This window comes from Pan paniscus, chromosome 10, assembly GCF_029289425.2.
Source record: "Pan paniscus chromosome 10, NHGRI_mPanPan1-v2.0_pri, whole genome shotgun sequence".
NCBI lineage: Eukaryota > Metazoa > Chordata > Mammalia > Primates > Hominidae > Pan > Pan paniscus.
In genome coordinates, this window is record NC_073259.2 from 18,245,878 (window position 1) to 18,264,409 (window position 18,532).

Here is an 18,532-nt window from a genome sequence, read left to right on the forward strand (position 1 = left end):
CCACTTGAAAGCTGAAGGCCATTCACCCCTCTTCTCCCTGCCCAGTGCAGACAGTAGATGGGCACTTGACCTAAGCTCAGCCAACCCAGTGGTCACTCCTGGAACTTTGATTCTTAAACTGATACAAGGACAAAAGGAAAGAGTGGTTGGTCAGTTTCATCACACAGGCTGTTCCAATTACAAAACAACTGATGTCCTTTCAGTTTCTTGGTTCTTTAGAACTCCATGGTCCTTTCCCATGCTCAAGTATGTGTTCCCTCAGTCTCATAGCAATAATTCACTTATATTAGCCAGAGCGAGATTTTTACTACAAGTTGAGTATTCCTTATCCAAAAGGTTTGGGACTAGAAGTGATTTGGATTTCAATTTTGGCAGGATTTCAGAATGTTTGCATTATATACTTACCAATTGAGCATCCCTAATTTAAAAATCTGAAATCCGCAATGTTCCAGTGAGCATTTCCTTTGAGCATCACTCTAAAATCCAAAACTTACTGAGCACCAGTGTGACGCTCAAAGGAAATGCTCACTGCAGCATTTCAGATTTCAGATTTTTGCATTAGGGAAATTCAACCTCTCAACCTGTGTATCCAGATGGAGACTGCAATTCCAAAGAACAAACTGAAGAGGAAGAGGTTATAGGAGGTGGATGATGGTGTCACAGTTCACCTGGAAATATCTTCTCTACAAGAAAATGTGTTTTTTTTTGTTTTGTTTTGTTTTTTTGAGACAGGGTCTCACTCTATCACCCAGGCTGGAATGCAGTGGTGCAGTCTCGGCTCACTGCAACCTCTGCCTCCTGGGGCTCAAGCAATCCTCCCACCTCAGCCTCCTGAATAGCTGGGACCACAGGGGTGCACAACCACACCTGGCTATTTTTTTTTTCTTGTATTTTTTTGTGGAGACAAGGTTTTCCCATGTTCCCCAGGCTGGTCTTAAACTCCTGAGCTCAAGCAATCCGCCAGTCTTGGCCCCACAAAGTGCTGGGATTACAGGTGTGAGCCACTGTGCTTGGCCAGGAAAGCATCCTGACAATGATCTGATGGTTTACATTTCTTCTGCTTGCTTCTCCCTGTGGGAGGCGTATACCTCTCTATCTTTTTGTTTATTTTATTTTACATTTTTGAGACAGGGTCTCACTCTGTTGCCCAGGCTGGAGTGCAATGGTATGACCATGGCTCACTGCAGCCTCGCCCTCCTAGGTTCAAGCACTCCTCCCATCTCAGCCTCCCAAGTAGCTGAAACTACAGGTGCACACCTCCTCATGTGGCTAATTTTTAATTTCTTTTTTTTTATAGAGATGGGTTCTCACTGTGTTGCCCAGGCTGATCTCAAACTCCTGGGCTCAAGCAATACTCCTGCCTCGGCCCCCCAAAGTGCTGGGATTACAGGAGCCAGCCACTGTGCCTAGCTCCTACCCCTTTAATGTTGGGTTGGCCACAACTTGGTTGACCAATAGAATGTGAGTGGATGTAATGGCTACCCTGTCTGAGCAGCCTTAGGAATGATTAGTCAATTTTGCTTCCAAAACATATTCTGTACTTTATCCACTCCATTGCATCCTACCAACAGTGGCCAAATCTGAGATAATCTCTGTCAACTACTTCAATAACCTTCTAACTGTCTCCTGGCTTTAGTTGTGTACCTCTGAGAACCATCCTTCACACAACTGTCACACAACAATGTCAAATTAACCCTGTAAGGCCACAGATGAAAGCCTTCAATGGCTCCCTCTTTCCCACATGGCACTGGAAAGCTGTCATGACTTGGCTTCTACCTACCCCTTAAGGCTCATCCTTTGGCCTTCCCTGCTTCCCACTTTATGTTCAGCAACACTAAACACCCTGGACACGCCTCCATTCCTTTGTCCATTCTGTTCCTTTGTCCAGACTGCCCTCCTCTCTCTCCTAATTTTTGTCCAAATAACTTCTGTTTGACTCTCAAGATTCAGCTCAATATCAGTGCTCCCAGAAAGTCTTCCCTAGTACTTCCTGGGCATGTATTTGCCCTGTGCTTTCTTGGTACCAGCACACACCCCGGCACTTCCCCACCTTAAATTTAAATGATATATTCTGTCTTTTTCTCTTCCAATAGATTTGCCATCTCCTGGAGGGCAGGGACTATATCTTATTCAGCTTTTGGTCCCCAGACTCTAGCCTGATGTCTGGCACACAGTAGGTGTTCAATATACATTAGTGGGGCTGAAATTGAACAAATTAAACATTAATATAAGAAAATTCTGAAAGCCTTCTGCCTCTATTCTTACAAAAGCTGGTGGTATTATAAATGGGTTCTTCTGGAAAGCAATATAGCACTATATAACAAAAACGATGAAGATGGTCATTCTCCTTGACTTGGTATTTTCCCGTTTGTGAATACTCCTCAAAGAAATAATCCAAAGGAAAAAAAATGTACACAGATGTCCTGGCAACTCTAGTTATAACAGTGAAAAACCTGGAAGCAATCCAAGTGTCTAACAGGGAAATGACTAAGCAAACAATGGGATTATTACATAGCTATTAAAAAATGACAGAGGTGAGGACTATGTCAACACAGACAAGTGTGTATCTATCTGCAGGAACGTTAAGTAGAAAAAAGAACACAGGCTAGTGTTTAAACACTAGTGATTAAGGATGTGTGTGTACATTAACAAAGATTGGAGGCTAATTTGGAGAAATGAAAATGGCTGGAGTGCAGTACTTGTTGAGTCTTTATTTTCCTGTGCAGTTCCATGAATTTTTGACAATAATACTTGAGATTCCATGCAATATAGATATCCTAGAAGTCTTCTGCAGAATAAGTATTCTAAGTTATACCAAGCTGTATAGTCCAAGAGAGAATTTTATGTTAAATTCTTATAAAATTGTTATAAAATAATGATATTTCTTTAAGTGAACAAAGCATTTTTCTTTAGTTAAATTCAACAAGCAACTATGAGAGCTTGACTATGTTCTAGAGCACTTACATTCTGGGGAAATTCAAAGAAATCATGGGCAAAAATCCTCAGGTGAATATGTGTTATTATTTTAATTTGCTTTTTTTTTTTTTTTTTTTTTTGAGACAATGTCTGGCTCTGTTGCCCAGGCTGGAGTGCAGTGGTGTGATCTCGGCTCACTGCAGCCTCACCTCCCAGGCTCAAACCATCCTCCCAGCTTAGCCTCCCAAGTACCAAGTAGCTGGGACTACAGGCACACACCACCGAGGCGCCTGCCTCAGCCTCCCGAAGTGCTGGGATTACAGGCATAAGCCACTGTGCCTGGCCGAATTTATTTTTATTTTGGTGAATGTACATATTAGAACAGATGACAAAGGAAAGTCTGCAAGACCTTTGGACTAAACCTCACATTTACAAGTTGTCTCAATTTTACTTTTTATTTTAATTTTATTTATTTATTTATTTTGATACAGAGTCTGGCTCTGCCACCCAGGCTGGAGTGCAGCGGAGCAATCTTGGCTCACTGCAACCTCTGCCTCCGGGGCTCAAGCGATCCTCCCACCTCCACCTTCCCAGTAGCTGGGACTGCAGGCACAGGCCACCACACACAGCTAATTTTTGTAGTTTTTGTAGAGATGGGGTTTTGCCATGTTGCCCAGGCTGGTATTGTACTCCTGGGCTCAAGTGATTCTTCCACCTCAGCCTCCCAAAGTGCTGGGATTGCAGGGTCACCATGCCCGGCCTGAATTTTATATTTTTGATGTCTCCAAAAGAGGTCCTATATTTAGTCACTGAGATATACAGTTAAGTATTAAAAGGAAAAAGTCATCATCACATAACTTTAAACTTGTGCCACTTTTCCACTTGGTGCACTATGAATTAATATTTTATAAATCCTGTGACTATATTGTGAATAGCAAAATACTGACATAAGATATATTACATTGCAATTAAAAGAAATAAGCCACAATTTTTTATATTCCATTATAGAATTTCTTCATTTTTAAAAATCAACTGAGAGGCTAGGCACTGTGGCTCACACCTATAATTCCAGCACTTTGGGAGGCCGAGGCGTGTGGATCACCTGAGGTCAGGAGTTCAAGACCAGCCTGGCCAACATGATGAAACCCCGTCTCTACTAAAAATACAAAAAATTAGCCAGGGGTGGTGGCAGGCACTCGTAATCCCAGCTACTTGGGAGGTTGAGACAGGAGAATTGCTTGAACCTGGGAGGCGGAGGTTGCAGTAGGCTGAGATCGCGTCATTGCCTAGGCAACAAGAGCGAAACTCCGTCTCAAAAAAATAAAAAATAAAATAACTGAGAGTCTCAAAAAATGGAGGTGGCCCAGTCCTCTGAAAGGCCTTGAGCGTAATTATCACTTTATCTTTTTTTTTTTTTTTTTTTTTTTGAGACGGAGTCTCGCTCTGTCGCCCAGGCTGGAGTGCAGTGGCGCGATCTCTGCTCACTGCAAGCTCCACCTCCCGAGTTCACGCCATTCTCCTGTCTCAGCCTCCCGAATAGCTGGGACTACAGGCGCCCGCCACCATGCCCGGCTAATTTTTTGTATTTTTGGTAGAGACGGGGTTTCACCATGTTAGCCAGGATGGTCTCGACCTCCTGACCTCATGATCTGCCTGCCTCGGCCTCCCAAAGTGCTGGGATTACAGGCGTGAGCCGCCGCGCCCGGCATACTTTATCTTTAAAATGTAATAATTTTAAGTAGGGGCCTAAAGCAAATGGGTTGTTGATAACTGTATAAACACCTCCTAACATAGTCCTTTCCACTAGGCTTACTGTTTCTGCTGCCATGTAACTGGTGGTCAGAAAACTACCAGTTCTGGCTGGCCATGGTGGCTCACGCCTGTAATCCTAGCACTTTGGGAGGCTGAGGTGGGCAGATCACCTGAGGTCAGGAGTTTGAGACCAGTTTGGCCAACAATGTGAAACCCCATCTATACTAAAGATACAAAAATTAGCTGGGCATGGTGGTGCGTGCCTGTAATCCCAGCTACTTGGGAGGCTGAGGCAGGAGAATCGCTTGAATCTGGAAGGCGGAGGCTGCAGTGAGCCGAGATCGCACCACTGCACTCCAGCCTGGGCAACAGAGCAAGACTCCATCTCAAACAAACAAACAAACAAACAAACACTACCAGTTCCTAGAGCAGTGGTTCACAAACCCGGCTGCAGGTAGGAATCACCTGTATTCTCCCAGATCCCACTCCAGACCTCTTGAATTAGACTCTCCAGGGCTGGGGCCTGAAGATTCCTATGCTTAAAAAGCTCTCTCTCGTCCTTCCTACACTGAATTTCCTCATGGTTCGAGGACTCAGAATTCAAACTAGTACAGCTAATGCCGCGGTTCAGCTGCATCAAGAGTTTAACACAGTGACAACTTGTCTCTACAAAAAGTCAAAAAATAAGGCAGGAGGATTGCTTGATCTCAGGAGGTCAAGGCTGCGGTGAGGCGTGATGGTGCCATTGCACTCCCACTTGAGTGACAGAGTGAGACCCTGCCTCAACAAAACAAAACAAAACAAAGAGTTGAACAGATCTGAAGGCTAGTTTGAAGGCCAACTACCATTTTCAGTGTAGTCTCTCTAGGGTGATGTGTTGGAAGTGCCCAAGAAACAATTTAAAAGAGAAGTTCAAGGATGTGGTCCACAGATTTTTTTTGTGGAAACTGACCACACAGAACTTTTGAACAAAATGCCTTCATTTGTTCCTAAAATTTGTTATTGTGTCTTTACTATATGAAATTAAACAAATGCTGGCTGGGCATGGTGGCTCATGCCTGTAATCCCAGCACTTTGGGAGGCTGGGGCAGGTGGATCACCTGGGGTCAGGAGTTCGAGACCAGCCTGTCCAACATGGCGAAACCCCGTCTCTACTAAAAATACAAAAATTAGCCAGGTGTAGTGGTGCATGCCTGTAATCCCAGCTTCTCGGGAGGCTGAGGCAGGAGAATTGCTTGAATCTGGGAGGCGGAGATTGCAGTGAGCTGAGATCATGCCACTGTACTCTAGCCTGGGCGACAGACTGAGACGCCGTCTCAAAAATAAATAAATAAATAAAAGTAAACAAATGCTGAATTGAAATTGCTAAGTTCAAGTGTCAGTTCTTATAAACAAGGTGAAGTACCAGTTGGGTTTTTTGTTTGTTTGTTTGTTTTTGGAGACAGAGTTTTACTCTGTTACCCAGGCTGGAGTGCAGCGGTGTGATCTCGGCTCACTGCAACTGCTGCCTCCCAGGTTCAAGTGATCCTCCTGCCTCAGTCTCCTGAGTAGCTGGGACTACAGGAGCACGCCACCACACACAGCTGTTTTTTTTGTATTTTTAGTAGAGATGGGGTTTTACCATGTTGGTCAGGCTGGTCTCGAACTCCTGACCTCAGGTGATCCACCAGCCTTAGCCTCCCAAAGTGCTGGGATTACAGGGGTGAGCCACTGCACCCGGCCCCAGTTGGTTTTTTTTTTTTTTTTTGCTTTTTTTTTGAGACAAGGTCTCTATCATCCAGGCTGTGTTGCAGTGGTACCATTATAGCTCACTGCAGCCTTGACCTCCTGGGTGCAAGTGATCCTCCTGCCTCAGCGTCCTGAATAGCTAGGACTACAGGTGTGAGTCACTATGCCCGGCCAATTTTTAAATTTTTTGTAAAGATGGGGTCTCATTATGTCAACCAGGCTGGTCTCGAACTCCTGACTTCAAGCGACCCTCCCTCCTCTGCCTCCCAAAGTGCTGGGATTATAGGCATGGGCCACCATGACTGGCCAAAGTACCAGGTTTTTATGGGCAGTAAAACTTTAGCCCAAACTGTCAATTAACTCAATTTTTTTTGCCTCCATAAAGAGGCAAATACAAAGAAAATGGGCTTTCAACAAAGAGAAAAACAAATTCCAAGATATGGGCTGAGGTCAGTATACACGCTGTCTATTTTCCTCTACCTTCTGGTTCTTCATCCCACCTCTGTACTATGATATTGATGCTCTGAGGAAGACCCTGTATCCCAGCAATATTCCTCGTCTATAAAATAAAGATTTAATTGTGTTCCTCTAAACCCAAAACACACAGGATGATGTCCAGGGAAGTTAGAGGAACATGTGTCAGCTGAAGAATCAGTGGTATGTTCCCTCTTGTCTACCTCCCCAATTCGCCCTGGCCCACATCCCATTTGGAGTGACCATGTCTATGGAGATAGAGGAGGATATTCTTCCATTTCTAACCTCAAAAGGACACACTGGAGGCATCTAGATTGAGGTTACAGCTATCCTTTGAGGAGCTGTAACAAGAATATTTGGAAGTGGACCAAATCTAGAATAATCAAGTTTGAAAGGACTATGGTTGTCCTTTCTGTTGCTACTGTTGTTATACTGTGTTGATAAATACAAAGTATAGTCATAAAGGTGGGGGATTTAATCATGTTCCAGAATGATATGGCTGTTAAGGCTTTCCAGGTAAGCCAGAGAGTTGAGATAATCCTTATTCAAGTGAGAAACGAATTTGGCCCTCCTTATCTGGAGGAGAGGGTTAGAAGGACGATGGATGGATTTGGGGACATGTAGTAGGACTGAATTCCTAGGCTGAGCTCCAACCACCGCTGAATGCCCCAGAGATATCTATGTTCCATCTGGTCTGGTCTGCAGCAAGTCCACAGAAGCTACATTCACTTTTCCCTGCTGAATTATCAAAATAATTGCCCTTCAGCCCATGCCTCACGACCCTGTAGACAGAATCCACTCATTTCCCTATCACATGGGCTACAATTGCTACTTCAAGTGAAAACCTGGGAAGCCAATGCCCTGTTGTGGTTGAAAGTGTACAATTAGCTCCTCGTGCAGGCTGACCCCACTGATTTTTCTGATGCATGTGACCTGGAGTGTGCCCTTTCTGAGACCGCCAATGTCTTCTCCACAGCTGGAGATGCCCAAAACTGCACGCAGCACTTCCTGTGGGTGTGGCCTTGCATTCTTAGGACTGCAGGGTACCCGCTGCATGCCAAATGATCCCAGGCTCCAGCCACTCACAGATTCACAACGCTTTTAAAAATACAGCAGTGGAGTATGAGCGGCTATGTCAGATATGAGGGTTTTCCACCCCCTCCCTTTTCTTTTAAAATATGATTTTGTAATGGTGGCCTCAAGAAACACTATAATTGGTCAGCCTGGGGTGCGTTTGAAGGCCTTCCCTATCGCGTCATTAGCTATTCTCAGGAAAGGCAGGGTATCCCACTGGGAGAATGACAACACACTTGTTTCAAGTTAGGGAAGAGCCTGTGGTTCTCTTCCTGCGTTCAGGGGAAAGCGAACACACAATGTTCGTTTCCTAAATACGGGATGTGCTGTGCTGGCAGGTCATTTTCCACCATGTCACGTCCTTCTGGATGAAGGCAGCAGGGGTCATGACAGGAAATGGCAAATTCTCAGAATGAGACAAGGCTTTCCCAGGGCAGCCATTGGTTCTCTGGAACTATAAAGCACACTCATCCAGAAACAGCCTCAGATTTTACTTTCCTGGAGGCAGACAGAAGTGAATGGTAAGTGGGGAACCCCGAGGCATATATTCGGGATGACTTTTTCTCATTTTCTCTTTTCACCTGGAAAATTATCCCTGGTGGGTTGGATTATGGAAGCATGGAAGTAAAATTAAGTCCTATGAATAAGGAGATGAGGATTCTAGACTGGGCTCTGTGAAGAATCAGCTGCTTCTAGAATCTGATGTCTGATGCAGGCAATTCTTCCAGATGAGAATGATTTCTGCCCTGATAGCTCAGTTTTGAAATGCTCTATTTCTATGGCTCATTTGCCACTTTAAAGAAGTTCCTAATAATGAAGAGTACAGTGGACATGAAGGTGGGAATCTGCAACTAGGATGAATGTACTTTTCCCCCAAGATGTACAACTTGTTCATATCTTTGTCAGTCATCTTCAGTTGGCTTCAACGTGGTAGAAGTTGTTGAACAAAAATTTTGGCCACTTTATTTTATTCAACCATTACTCATTTTTAAAAGAAAACTTTCATAACAAAGAGACATAATGGTATTAATTTAATGTGACTTAGTTTAAATCAAGCACCCAGCAAAGACTGATGTTTCTGAAGATCCAAGGAGCCCTAGCTAGAATAAACAGTGCAAATCTCATTTTAGGCTTGATTCTAAGAAAAGAGCCTGGAAGAATCACAAGCAGAAGAGTTGCTTCAGGCAAGCATCTAACTTAGATTAGTTTCTTCTGCTTGGTAGAAAATACGATTTTTGAGGGTTTGGTGAAGTCTTTTTCATTCATTAGAGAGAGAGAAAAGTGTGTTGCAAAACTCCTAGGATCCAATTTTCACATGATGAAAGGGCTTTGTAAACTGTACAACCCACCACTTACAAAGTGTTATCTTAAGTAGAGCAAAGGCCTCAGTACTGCAGAAGCCTTCTAATACCACGCCCCTCCCAGTTTAAATCTTATTTAACACATAGCTGATGAAGCCCATCGTTAACGTTCCCTGGGAGAGAAGCAGAAGATAGCATTATTCCTATTTCCATATGCAGAGATAAGGTCCTGAGAACTTGTGTGGCTCCCCCCGGATTCCAGAACAGGTCTTTGAGAACTTGTCTCATGATCCACTGGAAACAGACCCGTTCCCCTAGCGTGGCAGTGGCTGCTCCGCTGAACTCGTGCCAAGTTCCCGCTGGCGTCCGGGCAGCAGGGCGGGAGCGGCGGCTGGCACGGAGACTCCAGGCTGACCGCGTGTCTATGTCCCCGCAGGGAATGGAGAGGCCGGCGGCCCGGGAGCCGCATGGGCCCGACGCGCTGCGGCGCTTCCAGGGACTGCTGCTGGACCGCCGAGGCCGGCTGCACGGCCAGGTGCTGCGCCTGCGCGAGGTGGCCCGGCGCCTGGAGCGCCTGCGCAGGCGCTCCCTCGTAGCCAATGTGGCCGGCAGCTCGCTGAGCGCAACGGGCGCCCTCGCCGCCATCGTGGGGCTCTCGCTCAGCCCGGTCACCCTGGGGACCTCGCTGCTGGTGTCGGCCGTGGGGCTGGGGGTGGCCACAGCCGGAGGGGCCGTCACCATCACGTCCGATCTCTCGCTGATCTTCTGCAACTCCCGGGAGCTGCGGAGGGTGCAGGAGATCGCGGCCACCTGCCAGGACCAGATGCGAGAGATCCTGAGCTGCCTCGAGTTTTTCTGCCGCTGGCAGGGCTGCGGGGACCGCCAGCTGCTGCAGTGCGGGAGGAACGCCTCCATCGCCCTGTACAATTCTGTCTACTTCATCGTCTTCTTTGGCTCACGTGGCTTCCTCATCCCCAGGCGGGCGGAGGGGGACACCAAGGTTAGCCAGGCCGTGCTGAAGGCCAAGATTCAGAAACTGGCCGAGAGCCTGGAGTCCTGCACCGGGGCTCTGGACGAACTCAGCGAGCAGCTGGAGTCCCGGGTTCAGCTCTGCACCAAGTCCAGCCGTGGCCACGACCTCAAGATCTCTGCTGACCAGCGTGCAGGGCTGTTTTTCTAAGAACATCCTTTCCCCCTAATGACCGAGGCCAGCAAATCATCCCCATGGGATGCTCCAGAATTTGTAGCTCCCTTAGGAAAACACCAAGCTGGGTTAGGAGCCGAAGGCAAAGGATGAGAAAAACTGTTTTTGAAGTGGGCAGGTCCCCAAAGCCCTTCTTTTCCCATCACTGTGACATCTGCCTGGGCTTGAGTGCTACGGACTTTTCAGTCTTCCTAGTGGAAAAATGTGACCCAAAAACTCTTTTTCCTTTATCAAAAACTTTCTGTCTAAACACAGCTGGGCAGGCACTCCTGTTTTAAAGTTATTTCGGGGTCCCTGACCCTGCCCTGGTGGCTTGGCCTGAGACTGGAGAGAGTGCCATCCTCTGGGTCCTCTCCAAGTCCTACTAGTCTTTGAAGTCCTCAAAATGTGCGTGAGGAAGGCATTTGCCTCTCCCAGAATTTCTGATACAAAGAACTCCAGAATCCAGAGCAAATCAGCCCTTCTCTGAACGTTGTAGGATGGTTCAGAACCCAGAGAGGGCCCTGGTGCTGACATGTCCTCCTCTTCCCTTTCCCCTCAGCTTACCTACTCCCAGATGCGGCCTGGGTATGAAGTAGGCCTTTCCTGAGTGGCTCCCAATCCAGTCCTCCAAGTACTCAGAGGGGAAGCCCGTGAAGCCATCATCTAAGTCCTGCTCCCTCACATGAAGCTGAGGGCCAGATAGATGGAGCGACTGCCAACTTCATTTCCCGACATCATTGTGTTCAGAAGAGAGTGATGGGTTTTGAGTTAGACAGTCCTGGGCTTGAGACAGGCTTTGTCACTACTGTGTGAGTGTAGCCACCTAATCTCTCTGAGACTGTGTAAAACAAAGATGATAAAATCTCACCCTGTTGTGAGATATTAAATGAGACAAAGTGCCTAGCATGACAGTGCTGGCTCATATAGTGTAGTCCCTGGAATGGCAAATTAACATCACCCAGGAACTTGTTAGAAAGGCAAATTCTTGGACACAACCCTCCTGATTTATGGAATCAGAAACTCTGGCTGTGGGGCCCAGCAACCTGAGTTTAAACAATTTCTCTGGGTGGTTCTGCGGCACACTAAGGTTTGAAAATCACTGCAACAAATGCTAACTTCTAATCCCCTTGATGAGCTTTCACGAAGTCTCACGGCTTCTCTAGGGACTCCATGGTCTTCAGAGTCGTTCACAGATGACCAAGGACAGACTGTGTCCCAGAAGCCAAAATGAGAGAGAGAGAGAGAGCACGCGTACGTGCACCCTGGGGCAGTGTCTCACCGTAAGAATAAGGGATGTAACACTAAAAGCCCATTAGAGGGCAGTGTTTCCCGCCTATTGTAGAAACTGGTACAGAAAGGAATATGAAGTTCCTGAAACTGACCTTTGTCTATTATTACCTTCTCTGAAAAGTGCCAGTCCATGTATTTTTTATTTATTTTAAGTTTGTAATTTAATTTTTAATTATTGTTTATTGTTTGCATTTAATTTTATTTAATCACCACATTTAGAAAATAATAAGAGCAAGTTTCTAAATGGGAGACTGCTGAGGCTCTTTGCAAGAGATGAGATTAAGTTTGAGTTTCTAAGGCAGGGCATGAGCTGGAAATAGCATTGCTTTCCTTGAATGTCTCTCTCCTTCAGGGAGATTCTTTTTCTCTAGTGTTTTAAGTGATCCTTTGAAGTAAGTGTGGAGAGTCTTGAATAGCAAGACCAGGAGCTGAGTTTAAGCTTATAATGGAAGTTTGCATTGTGGGATATATAACTGAGGAAGCATATTTATCCTGAAGGTATTTTGCCAGAAGGTAACACTTGACCTGGAAAAGGAATCTATTTAGTTCAGGAAAGATAAAAAGTTTAGAGGTATGTGAAGGAAGCACTTAGAACTTGCAAGCCTGATGTCCTATCAAGTTATGTCTTCTGGGTGACAGACAAAATAGCTTGTCTTATGGTGGTGATGTGTTGCATTTTCACTTTGGGGTCTGTAAGAAACTGTCAGTGAAAATATGTACAATTCCTTCAATTTCCATTCTTAACAACTGTAATGTTGAAAAATAAGTTGAAAAGTCTTTGGGACCATACATGCAAAAACGGTGCCTCTGTTACTTAATTATTTAATATTCTATAAATGTACCCAGTCTGTCCGCACCCTTCCCAATGATGGGGCAGTATGTCTGAGGAAGTATAATTTCAGTACTGGGGTCGGGGAGAGGAGGTGATGTTTCTACATTTTTATTTTTTCTATAAATTGCAATTGGTCTGTATGCTGGTTTATTTTGAAATTTATATTGGTTTATTTTCAAGCTGGTGTCATCTCCTAGACTGTTTCACCCAGATGCTAGCATTTTTTTTTTTTTTTTGAGACAGAGTCTCACTCTGTCACCTAGGCTGGAGTGCAGTGGTTTGATCTCGGCTCACTGCAACCTCCGACTCATGGGTTCAAGCAATTCTTCTGCCTCAGCCTCCTGAGTAGCTGGGATTACAGATGTGCACCAGCACACCTGGCTAATTTTTTGTATTTTTAGTAGAGACAGGGTTTCGCCATGTTGGCCAGGCTGGTCTTGAACTCCTGGCCTTATGTGATCCGCCCACCTTGGCTTCCCAAAGTGCTGGGATTACAGGCATGAGCCACCTCGCCTGGCCAGATGCTAGCATTTTAGATCAAACAATTCATTTTAGATGAATTGTTTTGTTTCACAATCATTTTAAATCATTTTAGAATGTACTTCACATTATTAGTTGTGTTATGGCATAAAGGTACAACCATTCCCTAACTCCATCTTTTATTAATGCTTAAGTTTAAATTATATTCTTCCAATGCCTAAGCTATTCCCTAGAATTAAACTGGGCACTTCTGGAAGCAGCAACAGTAACAGCAGCAGCAAACTTTTCCTGTCATATTTTGGGTGTATCAAAAGTTCTAGACTTTTGAAGTTATGATTTCAGTGGCCCACTTTATTTCTAAGGAAGAGTGTCTACTTTGGAATGATACTTTGCACATAGTAGGAACTCAAGAAATACATTTGAATAATTTAATTAACTGTTTAGCTATCTTAATGAGAATTTGTTGACAACAAAAGATCATCCATCGCCTTATGTGTGAGTAAGATTGGAGCCTCTATCAAGATTTAGTCAAGTTCAGTTAGATTCTAGAAACAAAGATTTATTTCTTTCTTTTACAGGGATGTGAATAAGGCTTTTCCTTAAGGCCTTCATTCTATAAACAAACAGGTTGAAATGGTATGTTGTAAAAGAGAAGACAGGAGAGAGGTATTTAGGTGATAAGTGTACCTTACAAAAATGCCAAAGTTTGAAAAATAGATATGTTTGTTCTAAATGTTTAAGTGCTTCTCTGTTAGGTTCTGGGGCTTGCAATCATTTGAATTGTTTTGTTTCACAATAAAGGAGATTCACTGGGTTCTGCATTTTAAGGATTCAATAGAACTGCTCCATTAAAAAAATAATCCTTAGCAAGCATTCGAATCCTAACTGCTTTGATGCAGTTGCCCTCGGGCACCTGTCATTTCCAATATGGTAAGTGTCAAAGTCAAAAGTATTTACTGGGAGAAAAAAGAGAGGAGTGGTTGTAGAAGTCTCCCTAAATCAGATATGTCAAGCAATCAGGCAACGTGGTGTATTTCTCATTCAATATTTTAGTGTGAATTGAGACACTGAGATAAAGACATTGTGCAGAGATAAATGGGGACACAGTTAAATGTAGCAACTCTTGAGTTCATTTTTTCCCACTGCAGCAAAATTAATGCTTTCTCTTTATTGAAATAAATAGCTCATTCCTCAAATTTTTTTATCTTTCTGTAATTAATTTCCTAGTTCTATGTTTCCTTGTGTATGAATTAGTAACTTTGTAAAAGGGCAGATGTTTAATCATTTTCACTTAGAATATTCAGATCAAACTATATGAATCAATTTTTTTAAATAATCAATGCATACACAGGAATTCCCTTTTGCCTAGAAATCAGACTTCCAGCAGTCTCAAAACCTTTGAACATAATTACAACCTGGGAAGGAATTGAAAGGAAACCTAGAATCAGCCAAATTAGCCTTCACAACATCCAAACACTAAAGAGAGGTGGGCAGGGAGGGTGAAGGGCAGCATGTATATCAGGAAAGAAAACTTTCCCGTAAATCTCTGAGGGACTTCACCTTGCAAGCCACCGATCTTGACCATGCAAGGCAGGCTGGGAAATGTAGTATTTTTAGCTGAGAACAACGCTGCCCCTAATATACCTAAGATTCTCTTGGTAAGAAAGAAAAGGAGGGTGATCATTAAGTAGAGGGTCCAGCAATTTAAACAAAAAGCCTATTGTGGTTGCGGCAGCCAGTTGGGGACGACTACTCTGGAGACGACCTCACTATCTCAGTGCCAGCTGCACCTTGGAAACATTCCTGGGTCTGGAGGCTGCACTGTTAATAACTGTACAACCAAAAAAGGCTGTGTTGGCAGGCCCCTGACTGTTTGCAGAGGCCAGCCGCAAGCTGGGATCCTATCTTTGCTGAAGCATATGGTATTCCTGTAGTAACAAGTGTCCTTTTAGTTAATTGCAATAAATCTCTTGTTGAGTTGACAGGAGGTTGGGATGTTACTTTTTGCTGCTGGCAAACTCATAAGAGGGAAAGTAAACCCTGCTGTGGTCTGGAATAGGACAAAGAGTGAGCCCTTAGATCTGAAAACAATCTCTTAGCAACCAGAGAGCTGTTAGGAGAGGGGAAATCGTGCTGATGAAGCGAGACCCATCGTCCAGGAATGCACATTAGGGGTCCTCAGCACCCCCAAACCTGACTAGCATTAGCACCGGGTTGTGGAGAGAAGGCCCTCTAATGTGGTCTTTGCCTGCACACATAGAGATTATCTATATGAAGCTACATCTGCAGAAAATGATGTTTAATCCAATTTTGTATTTACACTGGAACCCCAGAGGTGGGAGGACAGGCAAGCCTGTGACCTGATTCCCCCTGAGCTTTAGCCATGGGTCACGGCCAAGGCATCTGCCTCCCTTACACACAGAAGCAGCCAGATCCTGGCCTCCTCCAGCATTTGTGTGAATACGGTTGCCAAATTCACCAAAATAATTATAATTGGGAGAAGCTACACAAAAAGGGTAGGGGTGATGTCTAAAGTCTTTCTTTTAGGCGAAACTTCTTTTTCTACGCTCCCCGGTTGATAAGCATTTCTTTCTGCCCTCACTTTTTATTAAAACTGCACTCTCAAAATATCATTTAAAAACAATATTTTTTTCAGTGCTTAAATAAAATGACATTTCAATAATATTGAACATACATGTGGGATATTTAACAATAATAATAGCTAACATTTATTGAGAACTCACTAGATACTCTTCTAAGTACGATTTGACCTGTATCATTTCATTTACCTTACAAAAATCTTATGGTGTGCACACTATAATTACCCTATATTATTAGATAAAGTAAGGAATTTGAGAGGTTGCATTGCCAGCATGAGGTGCCCCAGAATTTGAATTCTGGCAGCCTGACTCCAGAGTTATGCTCTTAGCTATTCTTTTCCTTTTTTTTTTTTTTGGAGTCTTGCTCTGTCACCCAGGCTGGAGTCCAGTGGCATGATCTCAGCTCACTGCAACCTCCGCTTCCTGGGTTCAAGCGATTCTCCTGCTTCAGCCTCCTGAGTAGCTGGGATTACAGGCGCCCACCACCATGCCCAGCTAATTTGTGTGTGTGAGTGTATTTTTAGTAGAGATGGGGTTTCACCATGTTGGCCAGGCTAGTCTTGAACTCCTGACCTCAAGTGATCCACACACCTTGGCCTCCCAAAGTGCTGGGATTACAGGCATGAGCCGCTGTGCCCATCCAATGCTCTTGGCTTTTCTGATTTTTTTTTTTTTTAGACGGAGTTTTGCTCTTTTCGCCCAGGCTGGAGTACAGTGGCATGACCTCAGCTCACTGCAACCTGTGCCTCTCGGGTTCAGGCGATTCTCCCACCTCAGCCTCCCGAGTAGCTGGGATTACAGGCGCCCACCACCATGCCTGGCTAATTTTTGTATTTTTAGTAGAGACAGGGTTTTGCCATGTTGGCCAGGGTGGTTTTGAACTCCTGGCCTCAGGTGATCTGCCCATCTCAGCCTCCCAAAGTTCTGGGATTACAAGTGTGAGCCACTGCGCCTGGCCAATCCTAGCACCTTGGGAGGCCGAGGCAGGTGGGTTGCTTGAGTCCAGGAGTTAGAGACCAGCCTGAGCAACATGGTGAGACCTCATCTGTACACATAATTTTTAAATGAGCTGAGTGTGGTGTTGCACACCTATAGTCCCAGCTTCTCAGGAGGTTGAGGTGGGAGGATCACTTAAGCCCAGGAGGTCGAGGTTGCAGTGAACCGTGATTGGGCCACTGCACTCCAGCCAGCCTGGGGAACAGAGCAAGAACCTGTCTCAAAAAAAATAAAAACATCTTCTGGCAGTAACAGTCTCATCTAGGATGAGTAATCTTATGCCAGTAGGCTAGTCAATAAGAAAAAAATAAAATATAGCTTTGCAAGTCACTAGTATTTATAATAAACAGTGTGGGTGTGATTTGAAAGTTATAAAACTTTTGCTCTGATCATAAAAACCTATGTATGGGTTTTTATGGTGGCTGGGCACAGTGGCTCACACCTGTAATCCCAGCACTTTGGGAGGCTGAGGTGGGAGGATCAACTGAGGTCAGGAGTTCAAGACTAGCCTGGCCAACATGGTGAAACCCCGTCTCTACTAAAAATACAAAAATTAGCTGGGCATGGTGGCAGGCACCTGTAATCTCAGCTACTCGGGAGACTGAGGCAGGAGAATCGCTGGAACTCAGAAGACAGAGGTTGCAGTGAGCTGAGATCACGCCACTGCACTCCAGCCTAGGCGACAGAGCGAAACTCTGTCTCAAACAAAACAAAACAAAGCCTATTTACAGAACGATATTTTGTGATGCTCCCCCAAATCTCCCAAACATGGCAAAATTCTGGTGAACAAAACACCTGAAGAGGAAGGACATGATTTATAAGAACTTTTTGCTAACTGTAGATGCGCCGGAACTGAAGATATCAGTAGAGATGACACAGACATGAATGAAGGAATTACTGGTCGAACAGGCCTATCTAGATCTGATTTTAAAACCTCAAAAAATGAAACTTCTTGGGGTCATTCCGTTGAAACTACTACTGACCCTGCTTGTCAAATTTCTTCCTGTTGGGGTGTGTACTCAATTGCAGTCTAGTAGCTTATGGACTAAAAGTGTTGGAGGTATGCGGGTGAGTAGATAGGTATGAATAGGAATAAGATGTTGGGTATCATAAACTATTCAAAATCATAATGCTTTGTGGTTGATTTGAATTTAACATTGTCCCCTGAGGTTTTGCATAGCAAACACAGTTAGTTATTTAATTTTAATTCTTTCTAACTTCTCTGTAGCCTTTGACTTTGCTGAATACCCAATTCTTTTTCTTTTCTTTTTTTTTTTTTGAGACGGAGTCTCCCCCCACCTCCTGGGTTCAAGTGATTCTCCTGCCTCAGCCTCCCAAGTAGCCGGGACTACAGGCTCGTGCCACCACGCCTGGCTAATTTTGTATTTTCGGTAGAGACGGGGTTTCACCGTGTTGTTCAGGATGGTCTCGATCTCTTGACCTTGTGATCCACCTGCCCCGGCCTCCCAAAGTGCTGAGATTACAGGCGTGAGCCACTGCGCCTAGCCAAATACCCAATTCTTAAATCACTCTTTTTCTTGAATTCTGTGACACCAGCCTTTCTTATTTAGTTTCCTTGACAGCTTTTTTTTTCTCCTCCAGTCTTAAGGTTCGAGTTTCCCTGAGCCTCAGACCCAGGCTGCCATTCCCCTGACCTTGTCACACAGCCCTTCACTGAGCATGTTCGTTTCCAGGGTCTCACCCGTCCTGGACTGGATGTTGGTATGGATGAAACCAGCTCCACGGCCGGGCGCGGTGGCTCACGCCTGTAATCCCAGCACTTTGGGAGGCCGAGGCGGGTGGATCACGAGGTCAGGAGATCGAGACCATCCTGGCTAACGGTGAAACCCTGTCTCTACTAAAAATACAAAAAATTAGCCGGGCGTGGTGGCGGGTGTCTGTA

At 44.8% G+C, this 18,532-nt stretch overlaps 1 protein-coding gene across 2 annotated transcripts in view; it reads left to right on the forward strand.

Moving 5' to 3' along the window:
- The window catches only part of APOLD1 (apolipoprotein L domain containing 1), a 65,778-nt gene extending 51,549 nt beyond the window's left edge, over positions 1-14,229 (forward strand). The window contains exons 1-2 of one of the 2 annotated variants that reach the window (XM_003808852.5): positions 8,363-8,465; positions 9,682-14,229. In XM_003808852.5, coding sequence (XP_003808900.1) covers positions 8,463-8,465; positions 9,682-10,425 — 747 coding nt within the window. In that variant the 5' untranslated portion in view covers positions 8,363-8,462 and the 3' untranslated portion in view covers positions 10,426-14,229. Of the gene's footprint in view, positions 1-8,362; positions 8,466-9,681 lie in introns of those variants that run through there. The other variant, XM_008960957.5, reaches the window with a different exon arrangement.
- The last annotated feature ends 4,303 nt before the right edge of the window (positions 14,230-18,532 follow it).